Here is a 17,036-nt window from a genome sequence, read left to right on the forward strand (position 1 = left end):
CGTCTACTGAATCTATTAGAAACCCTAAGTTAAAGATTTAAACTTGTGGATTATCTTTTGATTCAAGCAGCAAGACTAGATTAGGAGTTTTTAGGTCTCATCTGCAGCAGACTACATGCAATTTATTTATTTTTGTTACGTTTGTACCCCGCGCTTTCCCACTCATGGCAGGCTCAATGCGGCTTACATGGGGCAATGGAGGGTTAAGTGACTTGCCCAGAGTCACAAGGAGCTGCCTGTGCCTGAAGTGGGAATCAAACTCAGTTCCCCAGGACCAAAGTCCACCACCCTAACCACTAGGCCACTCCTCCACTGTTGCCACTATTTGAGATTCTACATGGAATGTTGCTATTCCACTAGCAACATTCCATGTAGAAGTCGGCCATTGCAGATCACCAATGTGGCCGCGCAGGCTTCTGCTTCTGTGAGTCTGACGTCCTGCACTACATCAGACTCACAGAAACAGAAGCCTGCGCAGCCTTCTACATGGAATGTTGCTAGTGGAATAGTAACATTCCATGTAGAATCTCCAATAGTAGCAACATTCCATGTAGAATCTCCAATAGTAGCAACATTCCATGTAGAATCTCCAATAGTATCTATTTTATTTTTGTTACATTTGTACCCTGCGCTTTCCCACTCATGGCAGGCTCAATGCGGCTTACATGGGGCAATGGAGGGTTAAGTGACTTGCCCAGAGTCACAAGGAGCTGCCTGTGCCTGCAGTGGGAATCGAAGTCAGTTCCTCAGTTCCCCAGGACCAAAGTCCACCACCCTAACCACTAGGCCACTCCTCCACTCTAGAAGCTGTTTTAAGACACAGTTATTTAGGAAATGTGTCCTGAATACTAGAGTAATATTTTTAAGTAGCTGTATCGTACTGTTTTGAGTATTGTTCAGATTTTGAGTTACACTCAAAATGACGACAGTATGTCCAGAGGTTGACAGCAGAATATAAGTCACTGGTAGGGTTCTGGGTGTCTGTTCCAATAGTGAATCCTTGGGCCGTCGTTGGCTCCAAACCCTGGAAGTAGGTGAACTCCAAGGTCGGCAGATAGTCACCTCCAGACCAGATTAGATATCCAGCAGAAGAACCACATTGATGAAGGCTGGAAATCAGGAGACTGGAATTCTGGAACAGCCAAGCAACTCACGGCAGAAGAGCAAATGTTGCGAAGGCAATGCGTGAGTGTCCCATGGTTTTTTTTTTAAAGAGCCCTCACTGATGATGTCACGGTCTCTGGTGCTCGGGAATGAGGCTTGGACCACACTGAAGGAGGCAGCAGGGCACCAGGAAGAGGCTAAACTGCTGAAACACCAGAGTGAGGCTTGGAACCAGGGGCGTAGCCAGACTTCGGCGGGAGGGGGGTCCAGAGCCTGAGGTGAGGGGGCACATTTTAGCTCCCCCCCCCTCCCGGTGTCGCTGACTCCCCCCCCTCCCACCGCCAACCCGCCTACCTTTGCTGGCTGGGGACCCCAACCCCCCACCAGCCGAGGTCCTCCTCGCAAAAGGCTTCCAAGTCCTTCTGTTTCTGACGTCCTAGCGAAATGTCCAAAGTAGGAGATGACATCAAATTAAACTCTTCTCCTGTCGGCTGGTAGGGACGCACAATGGGAGGAGGATTGAGTGTGTGGAATCCGTTCATCCTGGGAAGATGAAAGCTCTGGAAAAGAGTTACAGAAGGACACTCTAGGACGAGAAGGGGGAAACTAGATCTGGAGGGAGGAAGCATATGAGAAGGAGTAGCTTTAGGAAGGAAGAGCATTCAGAGATTACCGCCAATGGTCATTGGTGCCATTGTGGATCCTGGACCAGTTCCAGGAGGGGTGGATGGGGGTAGGGAGAGAGTAAGGCTCTGGAAGTAAGCAATTATGCCCTGGGGTGGGGTTTGAGCCTATAAAATGGATGTTCATGCTGGACATTGCCAGTACATGTTGGCCATTTCACATGCATTTTAGAACTGAAACCCGATGGCAAATTTTGGCTGCGGGTTCAGTTTCAAGTTGAAACTGAAAAACCCAGTTTCGGTTGCCCTGTACAGAAGGGCCAGATCTGTTTTTTTGTTTTTTTTCCTGCTCTCAACTACTGCGTTGGTATGTTTCTGCTGAAAAATAGAAATCAAGCATGAAAACAACAGAACAACTCACTGACCGGGTGAATGTTCTTCAAAACAGGGGAACAGGAATTTCTGGTTTTAAGAAAAGGTTAGTTGTGTTGTGATGTAAATGTGCAGGAATGAATCATCTAACATTATAAGGGAGAATGTGTTTGCCTTCTAAGAAATAACAGTTAGGCTTGCTTGCAAAAAAACACAAAACTGGCACCGACTATTATATTTTCACAAGATCCCTTGGGTGCTGCAACCAGCAACGTCGGAAAACGCAAGGCCGGCTTCTCGGCATGGGTGTTAGGAGCAGGAGGTGGACTTCATCACTGTCTTGATCCTGTGAAAGTGACGTCCATAAACCTATTCAAATTTCATGTTGGGTAATTGAATCAAGTTTGGGTTGGTGACCTGAGTGAAATGGCACGCTGTTCGGACTTTTCAGCAACGAACAACAAAGTGAGGAGGACTCGGGGAGGGTGTCAAACAATCTTTAATTCAAACAAACACAAAAACAACCCGACACGGCCGTGTTTCGGCACCTAAGGCCTACTTCAGGGATCAAATCGACCATTTATAAAATTAAAGATTGACATCCTCCCCGAGTCTTCCTCACTTTGTTGTTTGTTGCTCACACTTGCGTGAGGGACTTTTTCCTCCTCTTTTTTTTTTTTTTTTTTTCTGCTTGTTCTGACTTTTCAGCCCACAGATTTTTGTTATGCTGACCTGGCTTAAATCCAAGCCACTTAATTTTTTTTTTTTCCAGTTTTCAAAGCTTTATTGAAGAAAAACGATGCAGTTACAACAAGAGCAATAGATCCACCTTTCAATGTTAGCTTGTCATCTGCAAACTCAGTAGTACATGCCTAGGCCACGTTCCCTCCCCCCCCCCCCCCCCCCCCCCCCCCCCCCCAGCCTTCAGTAAAAGCAATCCTGGGGAAGAAGGAGCAGCAAGAGATGAGTGAGTTGGCTCCTGAATTCTTGGGATGGGTCCTAAATTCAAAGGAAACTTTGCAAGGCCTGTTCTGGTGCCTGCATGTTTTCTAAAATGGATAGTGGTATTAGATCCACGATAGCAGAAACTTACACACAGACTAGGCTCTCTTGAGGAATAAGAAAAACAGGGGCCCTTTTACTAAGCCGCATAGCGTCTTTGCGCGCCAAAATGGAGTTACTGCCCGACTACTGCGTGGCTCTTGTATAGGGTTACCATATGTCCGGATTTACCCGGTGTAAACAGGCTCCTACTGGTTAAGCTCGAGAGGCCTCCTCCCCACCAGCCCAGAGCTCTCTGTTTGTTCTTCTTATGGGTTTTTTTTTTTCTTTCTTCGGCCTGTTTTTGGGGTCTAGCCAGCCAACCCCCTTTCTCCAATAGAGCTAGGCTGTTTCAAACACAGTCCAAGTACAACCAGTCTTCCCTCAGCACAGTTCAATTAAGCCAGGCTGTTGCAAACACAGTCCAAGTACAGCCAGGCTTCTCTCAGCACAGTTCAATAAAGCCTCAGGCTGTTTCAAACACAGTCCAAGTACAACCAGGCTTCTCTCAGCACAGTTCAATTAAGCCTCAGGCTGTTTCAAACACAGTCCAAGTACAACCAGGCTTCTCTCAGCACAGTTCAATTAAGCCAGGCTGTTGCAAACACAGTCCAAGTACAGCCAGGCTTCTCTCAGCACAGTTCAATAAAGCCTCAGGCCGTTTCAAACACAGTCCAAGTACAACCAGGCTTCTCTCAGCACAGTTCAATTAAGCCGGGCTGTTGCTAACACAGTCCAAGTACAGCCAGGCTTCTCTCAGCACAGTTCAATAAAGCCTCAGGCCGTTTCAAACACAGTCCAAGTACAACCAGGCTTCTCTCAGCACAGTTCAATTAAGCCGGGCTGTTGCAAACACAGTCCAAGTACAGCCAGGCTTCTCTCAGCACAGTTCAATAAAGCCTCAGGCCGTTTCAAACACAGTCCAAGTACAACCAGGCTTTTCTCAGCACAGTTCAATTAAGCCAGGCTGTTGCAAACACAGTCCAAGTACAACCAGGCTTCTCTCAGCACAGTTCAATTAAGCCAGGCTGCTGCAAACACAGTCCAAGTACAGCCAGGCTTCTCTCAGCACAGTTCAATAAAGCCTCAGGCTGTTTCAAACACAGTCCAAGTACAACCAGGCTTCTCTCAGCACAGTTCAATAAAGTCAGGCTGTTTTAACCACAGTCCAAGTACAGCCAGGCTTCGCTCAGCACAGTTCAATTAAGTCAGGCTTTGCGCGGGCTCAAAGCCTTGGGTCCCACCCTCTTGGTCAGTCTTCTACTCCTGACCTCCTCCCGCTTGACCCAGGCATTCCCCTTATACCTCCAGCGCTGGCTGAGCCATAGCCAAGAGCTCCATGGGTTCGTCTAAGACCAGCTCCTCCTCCTCTTGCTCCATTGCCTCTGGTTCTTTTTCCTCCACTCCTGCAGGAGCCCAGTCCATTTTCTCCTCCTCCCACCCCTTTTCCAGCTGATTGCACTCTTCTTCATTAACCCTGCTAGGCTGCTTTCCCTTCTCCTGCCACCGGTTCAGCCACCTTCTCCACCAAGGTGGAGAATCAGCTTTTCCCTTTTTCTGGCGGCCCTCTTCTGGAGCTTCTTGGTTCTGCACCCTGTTTCTCCTTACCCGGGTTCTCCTGGGGGTTTCTGGGAGTTGTAGTTTCTTATTCTTATGTCCCTTTTTGGCAAAACCTGTGCCTCCCTAGGGTCTTCCCTCCTACCCTCCGGCTCTCTTTTCTCCGGTGGGTAGCTGGGGTCGCTCTTCCTTTCTGCATATTCCTTACACCGGACATGTCCTCTTTTTGAGGACATGTCCGGGCAACCGGGCGGGTTTTGCCAATCTGCCCATTTGTCCGGATTTCTGGACAAATGGGCAGATTGCTAGCCTCCTCTCCCCTTACTTACTACTGCCCTGGTGGTCTAGTGACCGCCTTCGGGGCAGGAAAGAGCCCCCTCTTTCCTGCCCGGAGCGCTGCCCTGCATGCATCCTTCCTGTTGCTGATCTTGGCGCCGATTCAAAATGGCCACCGAGAGTTGAAGTGACCTCGCGAGACTTCAACTCTCAGCGGCCATTTTGAATCAGCGCCAAGATCAGCAACAGTAAGGATGCATGCAGGGCAGCGCTCCGGGCAGGAAAGAGGGGGCTCTTTCCTGCCCCGAAGAGGTCACTAGACCACCAGGGCAGTAGTAAGGGGAAGGGAGTGACAGGGAGGGGGGTGATGGGGTGTGTGACAGGGGGAGGGGAAATGTGACAGGGGGCGGAGCGAGGGCGTGATGGGGTGGAGTGAGGGTGTGATGGGGCGGGGTGTGTGGTGTGGGCGGGGCATGTGTCCTTCTTTTGGGGGGACAAAATATGGTAACCCTACTCTTGTAGTAATTTCATTTTTGGCGCGTGTCCGAAAAATTTATTTTCAGACACGTGGAACGGACACGCGCCAAGTGGCTTTTGACATCTAGTTACCGCGTGAGTCTTTACCGCTAGGTCAATGGCTGGTGGTAAGGTCTTGGACCCAAAATGGACGCATGGCCCAAAACCCGCACCTACACTACCACAAGCCATTTTTCAGCGCGCCTTTGTAAAAGGACCCCACAATTAGAATGCGAGAGGTCGCTCTTACCGACCAGAATGAACAACCAAAATATGGCATAAAGGTAAAAATGATACAAAGGAGACTCCCAAGAAAAAGTAGTTCCAGAAGAGTATGAGAACATGTTAAAGGGATGGATTTAAAAAATGTTTTCCCCCTTTTTTTTTTTTCTAATAAGGAAAATATTTTGTACATCGAAACAAGTGGTCATGATTTGGCACGTTTGCTGGAATGTGTGCACGGGCATGCAGAAATAGTTTGGGAGGATATGGCAGAAACGAATTAATGGTTTCACTGGCTGACAATGAGTGGGGTGAATTTTATGCTATAGTACAGCATTAAATTTTACTTACAATTTTATCTGCTTGTGCTTCTAAAGACAAGAAAACTGTATTAAAAAACAGGGCCATAAAAATGCTAAGAGAGATTTTGTAGGGAAGAGGTGATGGTGTCATGTGGTTAGAGAATTAATCACGTCTGTACCTAAGCACCAGTGAACCGTGCGGTAGAAATTTGGGGAATACTTGCACGCCAGATTGTCCTGTAATTCTCAAGGGGTTTTGCTTTTCAGGCCCTTTTTGAGTTATTCAAGTCGGTATAATATGCTGTGCTCAGAGAAACCATAAAGAAATTAAAAAAAAGAAAACATGAAATGAGAGGCTTTACTTTCCAAGGGTGTAGGAGCAGCGCAGGAGCAAAACTGTCAGACTAATAAAAATGATAATGGAACTTCAGGAAAGCAAACAGCTAAGGAAAGGGGAGTAAAAAGTAGCCTTGATGAGATTAAACATAATGGGGCCCCTTTACTAAGTTGTGTAAGCATCTACACGTGCCCAACGCGTGCCAAAATGGAGTTACCACACGGCTCTTGCAGTAATTTCATTTTGGCGCGCGTCCCATACACGCGTCCGAAAAATAATTTTTATTTTCAACCGCGCGCATCGGATGCGTGCCAAGTGGCGTTTGGCATGCGTAGGTCATTACCGCCCGGTTACCGCACGAGACTTAACCGCTAGGTCAATGGCTGGCGGTAAGGTCTCAGACCCAAAATAGATGCGCGGCAATTTTAGTTTTGCCGCACGTCCATTTTCGGCAAAATAAAAAGGCATTTTTTTCACAGGTGCGCTGAAATATGGTTCTGCGTGCGCCCAAAACATGCACCTACGCTACCCCAGTCCCATTTTTCAGCGCACCCAACAGTTGGGAAAAGAAGCTAGTGATAAAGACACCTGATGATTGAGCCCATGGAGAATGAGACTCACTGTTAACTGGGCAGACTGGTGGGCCAAATGATTCCTGGCTGGCATTATCTGCTGTGCTTGCTTTAGAATTTTGTAGGAATCGTTGAAGGGTAAATACACAAAGCTCAGAAGCAATAGGAATTATTGTCATCAGAGCTTGCTCTCTTTTATAGTAAATTTAAAACAAATCGGAGAAAAGTTTTCTTCACCCAACACATAATTAAATTCTGGAATTCATTGCCGAAGAACATGGTGAAGGTGGTTAGCTTGGCAGAGTTTAAAAAGGGGTTAGACGGTTTCCTAAAGGACAAGTCCATAAACCGCTACTAAATGGACTTGGGAAAAATCCCAAATTCCAGGAATAACATGTATAGAATGTTTGTACGTTTGGGAAGCTTGCCAGGTGCCCTTGGCCTGGATTGGCCGCTGTCGTGGACAGGATGCTGGGCTCGATGGACCCTTGGTCTTTTCCCAGTGTGGCATTACTTATGTACTTATAACTCAAATAGTTGATTTCTTAGGATTGGAAGTGAGGCAGGGGGGAGAGAGTTGTAATACATAAGTGCCACAGCTACCTAAAATTTCCTTTAGTTTTCTGGTGCCCCCAACGCTCAGAAGCAAACACGGGCAGTAGCAGCCATTAGCGCCGTACTAGCACCCGCGTTAGTGAGCGCAGGAAACCATGAGCACGCCAATGATTAGCGCAAATAGCATGCTAATGTAGTCAAACGGATGTTAATGAGCTCATTTCTTATTCTCTCCCAATGCTCGGAGAACAGCGCACAAAACAAAGCCAACCTTACCGCTAAAAAAAAAAAAATTATGCCAGCTGGGATTAGGCGTTAGGGTGTTAGAATCTTGAGAAATCCTTTCTTCATTCTTTAAAGTCTGCCGTTTTTTTTTTTTCTTTAATTTTGAAGCAGAAGTGTAGCCTGTGCAAGCCCGTAAGTGCCAGCAGTGAGAAACAAGTATGTGCGAGTCTGACCCAACCTGAAAGTGAAAGCATGCCTGCGTTTTAAATATAAGTTTTCCCAGTAAAAAAAAAACGATTGAAAATCTTATATTTAAAGGCGCAGAAAACAGATGCCAAGGTGTGCTTGACGTTCAGGTGTGCCTGGCGTGTGCACACAGGAGCTGGGCTTACCGTAAGCACATCCCCCCCCCCCCCCCCCCCCCGCGATTTTGCTTTTAACAGCATGTACATGATTTGCATGCCATTTCCCTCGAACATTGGTGAGCTAATCATCGGCGCCGTTCCGGCGGTATAATTTCAGCGCTGTTGGCTTACTGCTAGAGTTCTCAGCACCGGGTTCTAGGAGTGGAAGTGGTACTAAGGGGGGGGGGGGGGTCCTTTTACTAAGGTGCGCCAAAAAATGGCCTGCGCTGGTGTAGACGTGTATTGGATGGACGCAGGTCCATTTTTCAGCACATCTGCAGAAAAGACCTTTATTTTTTTTTTTTGGGGGGGGGGAAATGGACGTGCGGCAAAATGAAAATTGGCAGGCATCCATTTTGGGCTTGAGACCTTACCCCCACCCGTTGACTTAGCGGTAAGGTCTCACGCGTTAACTGGGAGGTAATCATCAGCACGTGTACAATGCCAATTACCGCCCGGTTAGCGCCACACGCCAGAAAATCATCCGGCGCGCGTAGCGAATGCGCGTAAAAAAATTTAATGACCGCCCGGGCCATGCGGTAGCCGGGCGGTAGTTCAAAATTGACGCACATAGGACACACTTACGCACCTATGCGGCTTAGTGAAAGGGCCCCTATGGGAGCAGTTTTCAGTAGTCTGGGTTTCCTGCAAGGTAGGTGGGGGCTACCTTTTTAGCTTGTGTATCGAGCAGCAGTTCCAAAAGAGAAATGACCTGCGTTGGTTTCCCTTTAGAAAATGTGCCTGTGGAGAGGGTCAAGTTTGTAAGATTGGAAAGGCGATAAGTTTGCACCTTAGTTCATAAAATCATTTATGGAGATGCCCCATCTTACATGTCAGATCTAATTGATTTACCGGCAAGAAATAACAAATGTTCATCACGCACTTTCTTAAACCTCCATTATCCCAACTGCAGAGGACTTAAATACAAATCTATACAAGCATCTAGCTTCTCATACGTCTGTACTCAACTATGGTATGAATTGCCGAACCAAACCAAGGGAGTAAGAGCGCCAGAAAAGTTTAATGGGACCCTACACGGTCCGTGTTTTGGCCAACAGGCCTTCCTCAGGGGTCTAAAATAAACAGAACCAATAAATTAACATATATACAACTTAAATATAAAAGTACAAATGTTCCAAAATAAAACATCGAAAATAAAGGTTAAAAACAAGTTCGGATTAACAGTGAATCTATAAGTACATAAGTACATAAGTAGTGCCATACTGGGAAAGACCAAAGGTCCATCTAGCCCAGCATCCTGTCACCGACAGTGGCCAATCCAGGTCAAGGGCACCTGGCACGCTCCCCAAACGTAAAAACATTCCAGACAAGTTATACCTAAAAATGAGGAATTTTTCCAGTCCATTTAATAGCGGTCTATGGACTTGTCCTTTAGGAATCTATCTAACCCCTTTTTAAACTCCGTCAAGCTAACCGCCCGTACCACGTTCTCCGGCAATGAATTCCAGAGTCTAATTACACGTTGGGTGAAGAAAAATTTTCTCCGATTCGTTTTAAATTTACCACACTGTAGCTTCAACTCATGCCCTCTAGTCCTAGTATTTTTGGATAGCGTGAACAGTCGCTTCACATCCACCCGATCCATTCCACTCATTATTTTATACACTTCTATCATATCTCCCCTCAGCCGTCTCTTCTCCAAGCTGAAAAGCCCTAGCCTTCTCAGCCTCTCTTCATAGGAAAGTCGTCCCATCCCCACTATCATTTTCGTCGCCCTTCGCTGTACCTTTTCCAATTCTACTATATCTTTTTTGAGATACGGAGACCAGTACTGAACACAATACTCCAGGTGCGGTCGCACCATGGAGCGATACAACGGCATTATAACATCCGCACACCTGGACTCCATACCCTTCCTAATAACACCCAACATTCTATTCGCTTTCCTAGCCGCAGCAGCACACTGAGCAGAAGGTTTCAGCGTATCATCGACGACGACACCCAGATCCCTTTCTTGATCCGTAACTCCTAACGCGGAACCTTGCAAGACGTAGCTATAATTCGGGTTCCTCTTACCCACATGCATCACTTTGCACTTGTCAACATTGAACTTCATCTGCCACTTGCACGCCCATTCTCCCAGTCTCGCAAGGTCCTCCTGTAATCGTTCACATTCCTCCTGCGACTTGACGACCCTGAATAATTTTGTGTCATCGGCGAATTTAATTACCTCACTAGTTATTCCCATCTCTAGGTCATTTATAAATACATTAAAAAGCAACGGACCCAGCACAGACCCCTGCGGGACCCCACTAACTACCCTCCTCCACTGAGAATACTGGCCACGCAATCCTACTCTCTGCTTCCTATCTTTCAACCAGTTCTTAATCCATAATAATACCCTACCTCCGATTCCATGACTCTGCAATTTCTTCAGGAGTCTTTCGTGCGGCACTTTGTCAAACGCCTTCTGAAAATCCAGATATACAATATCAACCGGCTCCCCATTGTCCACATGTTTGCTTACCCCCTCAAAAAAATGCATTAGATTGGTGAGGCAAGACTTCCCTTCACTAAATCCGTGCTGACTTTGTCTCATCAGTCCATGTTTTTGTATATGCTCTGCAATTTTATTCTTAATAATAGCCTCCACCATCTTGCCCGGCACCGACGTCAGACTCACCGGTCTATAATTTCCCGGATCTCCTCTGGAACCTTTCTTAAAATCGGAGTAACATTGGCTACCCTCCAGTCTTCCGGTATTACACTCGATTTTAGGGACAGATTGCATATTTCTAACAGTAGCTCCGCAAGTTCATTTTTTAGTTCTATTAATACTCTGGGATGAATACCATCAGGTCCCGGTGATTTACTACTCTTCAGCTTGCTGAACTGACCCATTACATCCTCCAAGGTTACAGAGAATTTGTTTAGTTTCTCCGACTCCCCCGCTTCAAATATTCTTTCCGGCACCGGTGTCCCCCCCAAATCCTCCTCGGTGAAGACCGAAAGCAAAGAATTCATTTAATTTCTCCGCTACGGCTTTGTCCTCCTTGATCGCCCCTTTAACACCATTTTCGTCCAGCGGCCCAACCGACTCTTTGGCCGGTTTCCTGCTTTTAATGTATCTAAAAAAGTTTTTACTATGTATTTTTGCTTCCAACGCTAATATCAATATCAATATCAATAAAATGCCATAACATATAATATTTCCTTTAAAATCTTCTTTCAGAGAAAAGAGATGTGTTTAACTGACATTTTGGAAAATTCAGAAGTTATAGATAGTTATATTATTAGTGACTTTCGTCTTTGATTAGATAGGAACAACGTTTTGAAATTGTATTTCCGATATATGGTTGATAGTTTTTTTGGGTTCAAAGATGAATATATTTTCTGACACATCAAGGGAATCGCAGACTGGGAGGTGTGAAGTCTTGGCTTTTCAGCCAGGAATCAGTGCCCTAGGTGGGACCTTCCTAGCACGATTCCCTTGTGTTTTATTTTTCTTATTACTTATTTGTTTGAACCTAAGAAATTATAGAGTTTGTGGAAACAGATAAAGAATCCTCTGCAGCAACTTCCTTCAGTTACCACTGTACCGGCTGCAATAACCGATTAACCTTCCTCCCTCAGAAAATGTGAAGTGTAAGATTAACCGTTTTGAGTTTTTCTTATTTTCTTTAAGATTGTTTTCCTGATCTTGGATCTTCCAATTGTGGACAATTATGTAAATATATATTGTTGAGAGAAAATGTTTTCCTTTTTATATTAATTTCTGTATTTCCTTACATTTATGTGATAAATGTGACTGTAATTAAGTAAAATGATAAATAAAATTTTTTAAAAAATGCCATAACATATAGACACACATACTAAGAATATCAGGACCATATAATAGAAACATTGTGCCACATAAAACATAGATTATATACTAAAAAGAACAATGACAGTACTAATCTATCTATTATATATATAAAAGGCACCACTGAAGCCTCCAGCCGGAAGTGTGAAGCGCCACAGATATCCGGTTTCCCCATGAGTGAAGGAAAACAGCACAGCATGAAATCCCAGGAAACAGTGAAGGACTCAGAGGGGGGAGGGGAGAGAGATGCCCTCACTCTCTCTGTAACAAAAACATAGAACAGCAGGAAACAACACTGAAGGACTGGACTCGGAGGGGGGAGGGGGAGGGAGAGAGAGAGAGGGCAGAGGGCAGGGACACACACACTCCCACATGCACACTCTGAAGAAAACCTTGCTAGCCCCCCGTTTCATTTGCATCAGAAACGGGGTTTTTTTTACTAGTATGTAATAAGAGACACCTCCTTACACTACATGAATACGATACAATAATGTAACATCATTTGGAAAATTACAGAATAACATAGCCAGCAAACACAGGCAGTTGGCAACATGTGAAGAGCTGATCTGAAAGAGGAAATAAGACTCCTAACCAATCATGACCACAATATACACATTAATGAAAATGTTGTTTAAAAATAATATTTAGAAAGTAAGATTAAATTAAACATATGAATAAAAACTTATTAATGAAAGTATTAATGAACATAACACCACTGAAGCCATCAAAAAACAGATATGTAAAAAAAATTGCCAAACATAAAAACAACGCACGATCTGACAACCTTTCGAAAATTACTGAAGACTAACTTGTTCGACAAGACGTATAAGAAGGATCCTCTACAATGAACTGACTCTTAAAATACGCTAGGAATAACTACTACTGATCTCTTCTAACTTGTTTATTTCAATTGCATTTTCATTATTGATCATTATATCATGCCCTGCTCTCACTTATGTACTGTATTATCTATTTCCACTAATTGCTTGATATTATTATGCTCCTTATTTGTAGCAATATTCTAAATTCTTATTCTGTCGATTTGATTGCCATGACATTCTTATACACCTCATCAGTAACAATATTCTGAAATTCTTATTTCGTTAATGTGATGGCCATTGCAACATAATGTAAGCCACATTGAGCCTGGAAACAGGTGGGAAAATGTGGGATACAAATGCAGCAAATAAATAAATACGATATCTTTTTCAGTGTTGTGCAAGAATGAAAGAGTCAATATTTTAATGCAGAGACCTGATTGTGAAAGATGTATGTGCTATGTGAAGTGGAGGAGTGGCCTAGTGGTTAGGGTGGTGGACTTTGGTCCTGGGGAACTGAGTTTGATTCCCACTTCAGGCACAGGCAGCTCCTTGTGACTCTGGGCAAGTCACTTAACCCTCCATTGCCCCATGTAAGCCGCATTGAGCCTGCCATGAGTGGGAAAGCACAGGGTACAAATGTAACAAAAATAAAATAGATACTATTGGAGATTCTACATGGAATGTTGCTACTAGTGGAGATTCTATGTGGAATGTTGCTACTATTGGAGATTCTACATGGAATGTTGCTATTCCACTAGCAACATTCCATGTAGAAGCCTGCGCGGCCACATTGGTGATCTGCAAGGGCAGACTTGTACATGGAATGTTGCTAGTGGAATAGCAACATTCCATGTAGAATCTCAAATAGTAGCAACAGTGGAGGAGTGGCCTTGTGGTTAGGGTGGTGGACTTTGGTCCTGAGGAACTGAGTTCAATTCCCACTTCAGGCACAGGCAGCTCCTTGTGACTCTGGGCAAGTCACTTCACCCTCCATTGCCCCACGTAAGCCGCACTGAGCCTGCCATGAGTGGGAAAGCACGGGGTACAAATGTAACAAAAATAAAATAGATACTATTGGAGATTCTACGTGGAATGTTGCTACTATTGGAGATTCTACATGGAATGTTGCTATTCCACTAGCAACATTCCATGTAGAAGGCAGCGCAGGCTTCTGTTTCTGCTGGATGTCAGACTCACAGAAGCAGAAGCCTGCGCGGCCACATTGGTGATCTGCAAGGGCCGACTTCCACATGGAATGTTGCTAGTGGAATAGCAACATTCCATGTAGAATCTCAAATAGTAGCAACAGTGGAGGAGTGGCCTAGTGGTTAGGGTGGTGGACTTTGGTCCTGGGGAACTGAGCTCAATTCCCACTTCAGGCACAGGCAGCTCCTTGTGACTCTGGGCAAGTCACTTAACCCTCCATTGCCCCATGTAAGCCGCATTGAGCCTGCCATGAGTGGGAAAAACGCAGGGTACAAATGTAACAAAAAAAAAAATACAAGTTAATACCTCAGTTAAGACACTGGTAACAAAAGTTCAAAGCACAAAAAAATGAAAAGCAAGGAGCTTGGCAGGACACAACACATCAAGGGCCCTGTTTACTATAGCACATTAGCATTTTGAACGCGCCTACAATTAGTTTGCGTGCTAACTATTTAGGCGCTTATAGAGATATTGTAGGCACGTACAAGGTTAATGTGCATACATGGTTAACACGCGTTAAAGATGCTACTGAGCCTATAACGTGGCCCCAAATGTGATATTCCATGCTCCATTTAACCAAGGAAGTGGGGAGGGGTATGCATAACCACAGATAATATTGAACCATTTCAATTGCACAGAAACAGAATTCCAGCTAAAAAACCAGCATGCAGAACGGGCCAGAACTACATTACCCTGTAGCCTGAGTATATATTATGCATGAGAAGATGCCCCAATTGTACAAAAATGTCGTTTTTAGTTTTTGTGGTTTTTTTTTTGTTTTTTTTTAAATTACAACTATGTGGTTCTGGTCTGCTCATGGATTATTTCAGTAGTAATGTAATAGGATCGTTTTGTTACTCTGCCAAGGCCATCTGTCAGGCCATTTTAATACATTAATATACTGTTTATGAAATGTATTTAAAGTCTTTATAAAGTCAATTTCCTTTTTTTACTATGGAAGGAGAAGTGACCCAGTGGTTGGAACACTGGCTATGATTTGGGTGAAATTCTGGATGTGACTCCAGAGAAAATTCCTGTCTGCCTTCTAACTCCTTGTGGCGTTTCGGCAGAAGTGGGTTGGGGTTTTTTTTTTTTTGTTTTTGTACTTGTGCCTCTAGGATTGGGATGAAAACTAGGCATTTCCAACAGATTTCACGTATTTTTAAATTATTTGTAACCAAAGCAGAGCAAAATGTTTATTCTTTTATGTGTTTATTTTTTTCTCTTACAGTGCTAACAATGTCTTTATCGGTTTGGATGTATCTTCTGCCTCTGCTTCCTTTGATTGGTACCACCAAGACGTGTTTTCCTGGATGTCACTGTGAAGTGGAGAGTTTCGGTCTTTTCGATAGCTTTAGCCTTACCAAAGTTGACTGCAGTGGAGTTGGGTCAGACATCGTTCCTGTTCATATTCCATTGGATACTTCCTACTTGGATCTGTCTTCAAACCAGCTGCAAATAATCAATGAGTCTGTCCTTTCAGGACCTGGATACACTACCTTGGTTAACCTTGACTTGAGCTACAATGAAATTACAAAATTCTCTGCCACGACTTTTTCTCGACTTAGATATCTGGAGGCTTTGGATCTAAGTCACAACCGTTTGCAAGCCCTACCAGAGGAATGCTTCTCCAGTTCACCACTTGGAGAAGTAGACTTAAGTGACAACAACCTCCTGGAAATAAAATTGGACGTGTTTGTATCGAAAGGTCAAGGCAAGCCAATGATTGTAGACCTTTCCAACAATTTGATCAGTGCGGTTTCAAGAAACCCAGAGAAGAGAATTCCCAACATTCAGAGTTTGACGTTATCTGGAAATAGACTAAGCACTGTGCCAAATCTTCAAGGAATACCCCTTCGATACTTTAATATTGATGGAAACCCTATCTCTAGAATAGAAAAACATGATTTTACAGGGCTAAAAGGTTTGATGCATTTGTCTCTGAACAACCTAACTCAGTTAACTGAGATCTCTACTTATAGCTTCAGAGAACTGCCAACTCTCCAGGTGTTGGATTTATCGAACAATCCCAACCTTAAATCATTGAGTTCTGAAGTCTTCTTTGGTTTGGATTCCTTACAAGAACTTAATTTGTCTCATTCCAGTTTAACATCCTTATCTAAAGATATACTGAATTACTTACCTTCCATAAGAAGCATCACCTGGGGAAAGAATATACATTGTTTGAAGACGGTAAAGGAAGGCCAGTTTCACAGACAGACTGGAAGGGCCAAAAAAGAAGTGCTAAGCTGTCATGATGAGCATGGATTTGTAACCGCACCCTACATCCTATGATAAATACTGGGGAAATTGACGTGTAACACAATGGACTACTTTGGCCTACAGTGTGCCTTTCTTTTTTTTTTTTTTTTTTTTATAAAACAGTCTAATTTATTTATATGTGTGTACAGGTTAATAAATACTTGAATTTTTAGATTTTCATTACTTTAAAACACAGATAATCAGTTTCTTCCACACAATGAATTCTGTCTGTAAGTTTCTACAGCCAGAAGTTCTGTCTACTATGGTAATGGAGAGTAGCTTACTGTGATTAGGGCTGTACCGAATGTTGGTTTTAAATTTAGGCCCAAATAGTGCTCAGAATACACCATGTGGCCCTTTTACTAAGCTGTGTAAGCGTCTTTGTGCACCAAAATGGAGTTACCGTTGCGGTAATTTCAGTTTTTGTGTGCATCCGGTACGCGCAGCGGAAAAATTTTTTTTTCGGCTGCACGCCAAGTGGCATTTGACGTGTGTTGATAATTACCGCGTGAGACTTTACCGCTAGGTCAATGGCTGGCGGTAAGGTCACAGACCCAAAATGGACGAGCGGCAATTTTGATTTTGCCGCATGTCCATTTTCGGCAAAAATTTAAAAAAGGCCTTTTTTTATAGGCGCACTGAAAAATGGATCAGTGCATCCAAAACCTACGCCTACACTACCGCAAGCCATTTTTCAATCGACCTTAGTAAAGGGATCCCTTTCCCTATTCGGCCGAATAGTGACTTAGGGGGTCTTTTTACTAAGGCGCGCTAACGTTTTTAGCACGCGTTAAATGCTAGAGACGCCAATGTATTCT

At 44.2% G+C, this 17,036-nt stretch overlaps 1 protein-coding gene across 2 annotated transcripts in view; it reads left to right on the top strand.

Moving 5' to 3' along the window:
- Nucleotides 1-16,608, top strand: part of TSKU (tsukushi, small leucine rich proteoglycan) — an 85,315-nt gene extending 68,707 nt beyond the window's left edge. For both annotated transcript variants that reach the window (XM_030200059.1, XM_030200060.1), the window contains one exon: nucleotides 15,188-16,608. In XM_030200059.1, coding sequence (XP_030055919.1) covers nucleotides 15,196-16,251 — 1,056 coding nt within the window. In that variant the 5' untranslated portion in view covers nucleotides 15,188-15,195 and the 3' untranslated portion in view covers nucleotides 16,252-16,608. The remainder of the gene's footprint in view (nucleotides 1-15,187) is intronic.
- Nucleotides 16,609-17,036: the final 428 nt, after the last annotated feature.

The sequence above is a fragment of the Microcaecilia unicolor genome, chromosome 4 (assembly GCF_901765095.1).
Source record: "Microcaecilia unicolor chromosome 4, aMicUni1.1, whole genome shotgun sequence".
NCBI classification, from domain to species: domain Eukaryota; kingdom Metazoa; phylum Chordata; class Amphibia; order Gymnophiona; family Siphonopidae; genus Microcaecilia; species Microcaecilia unicolor.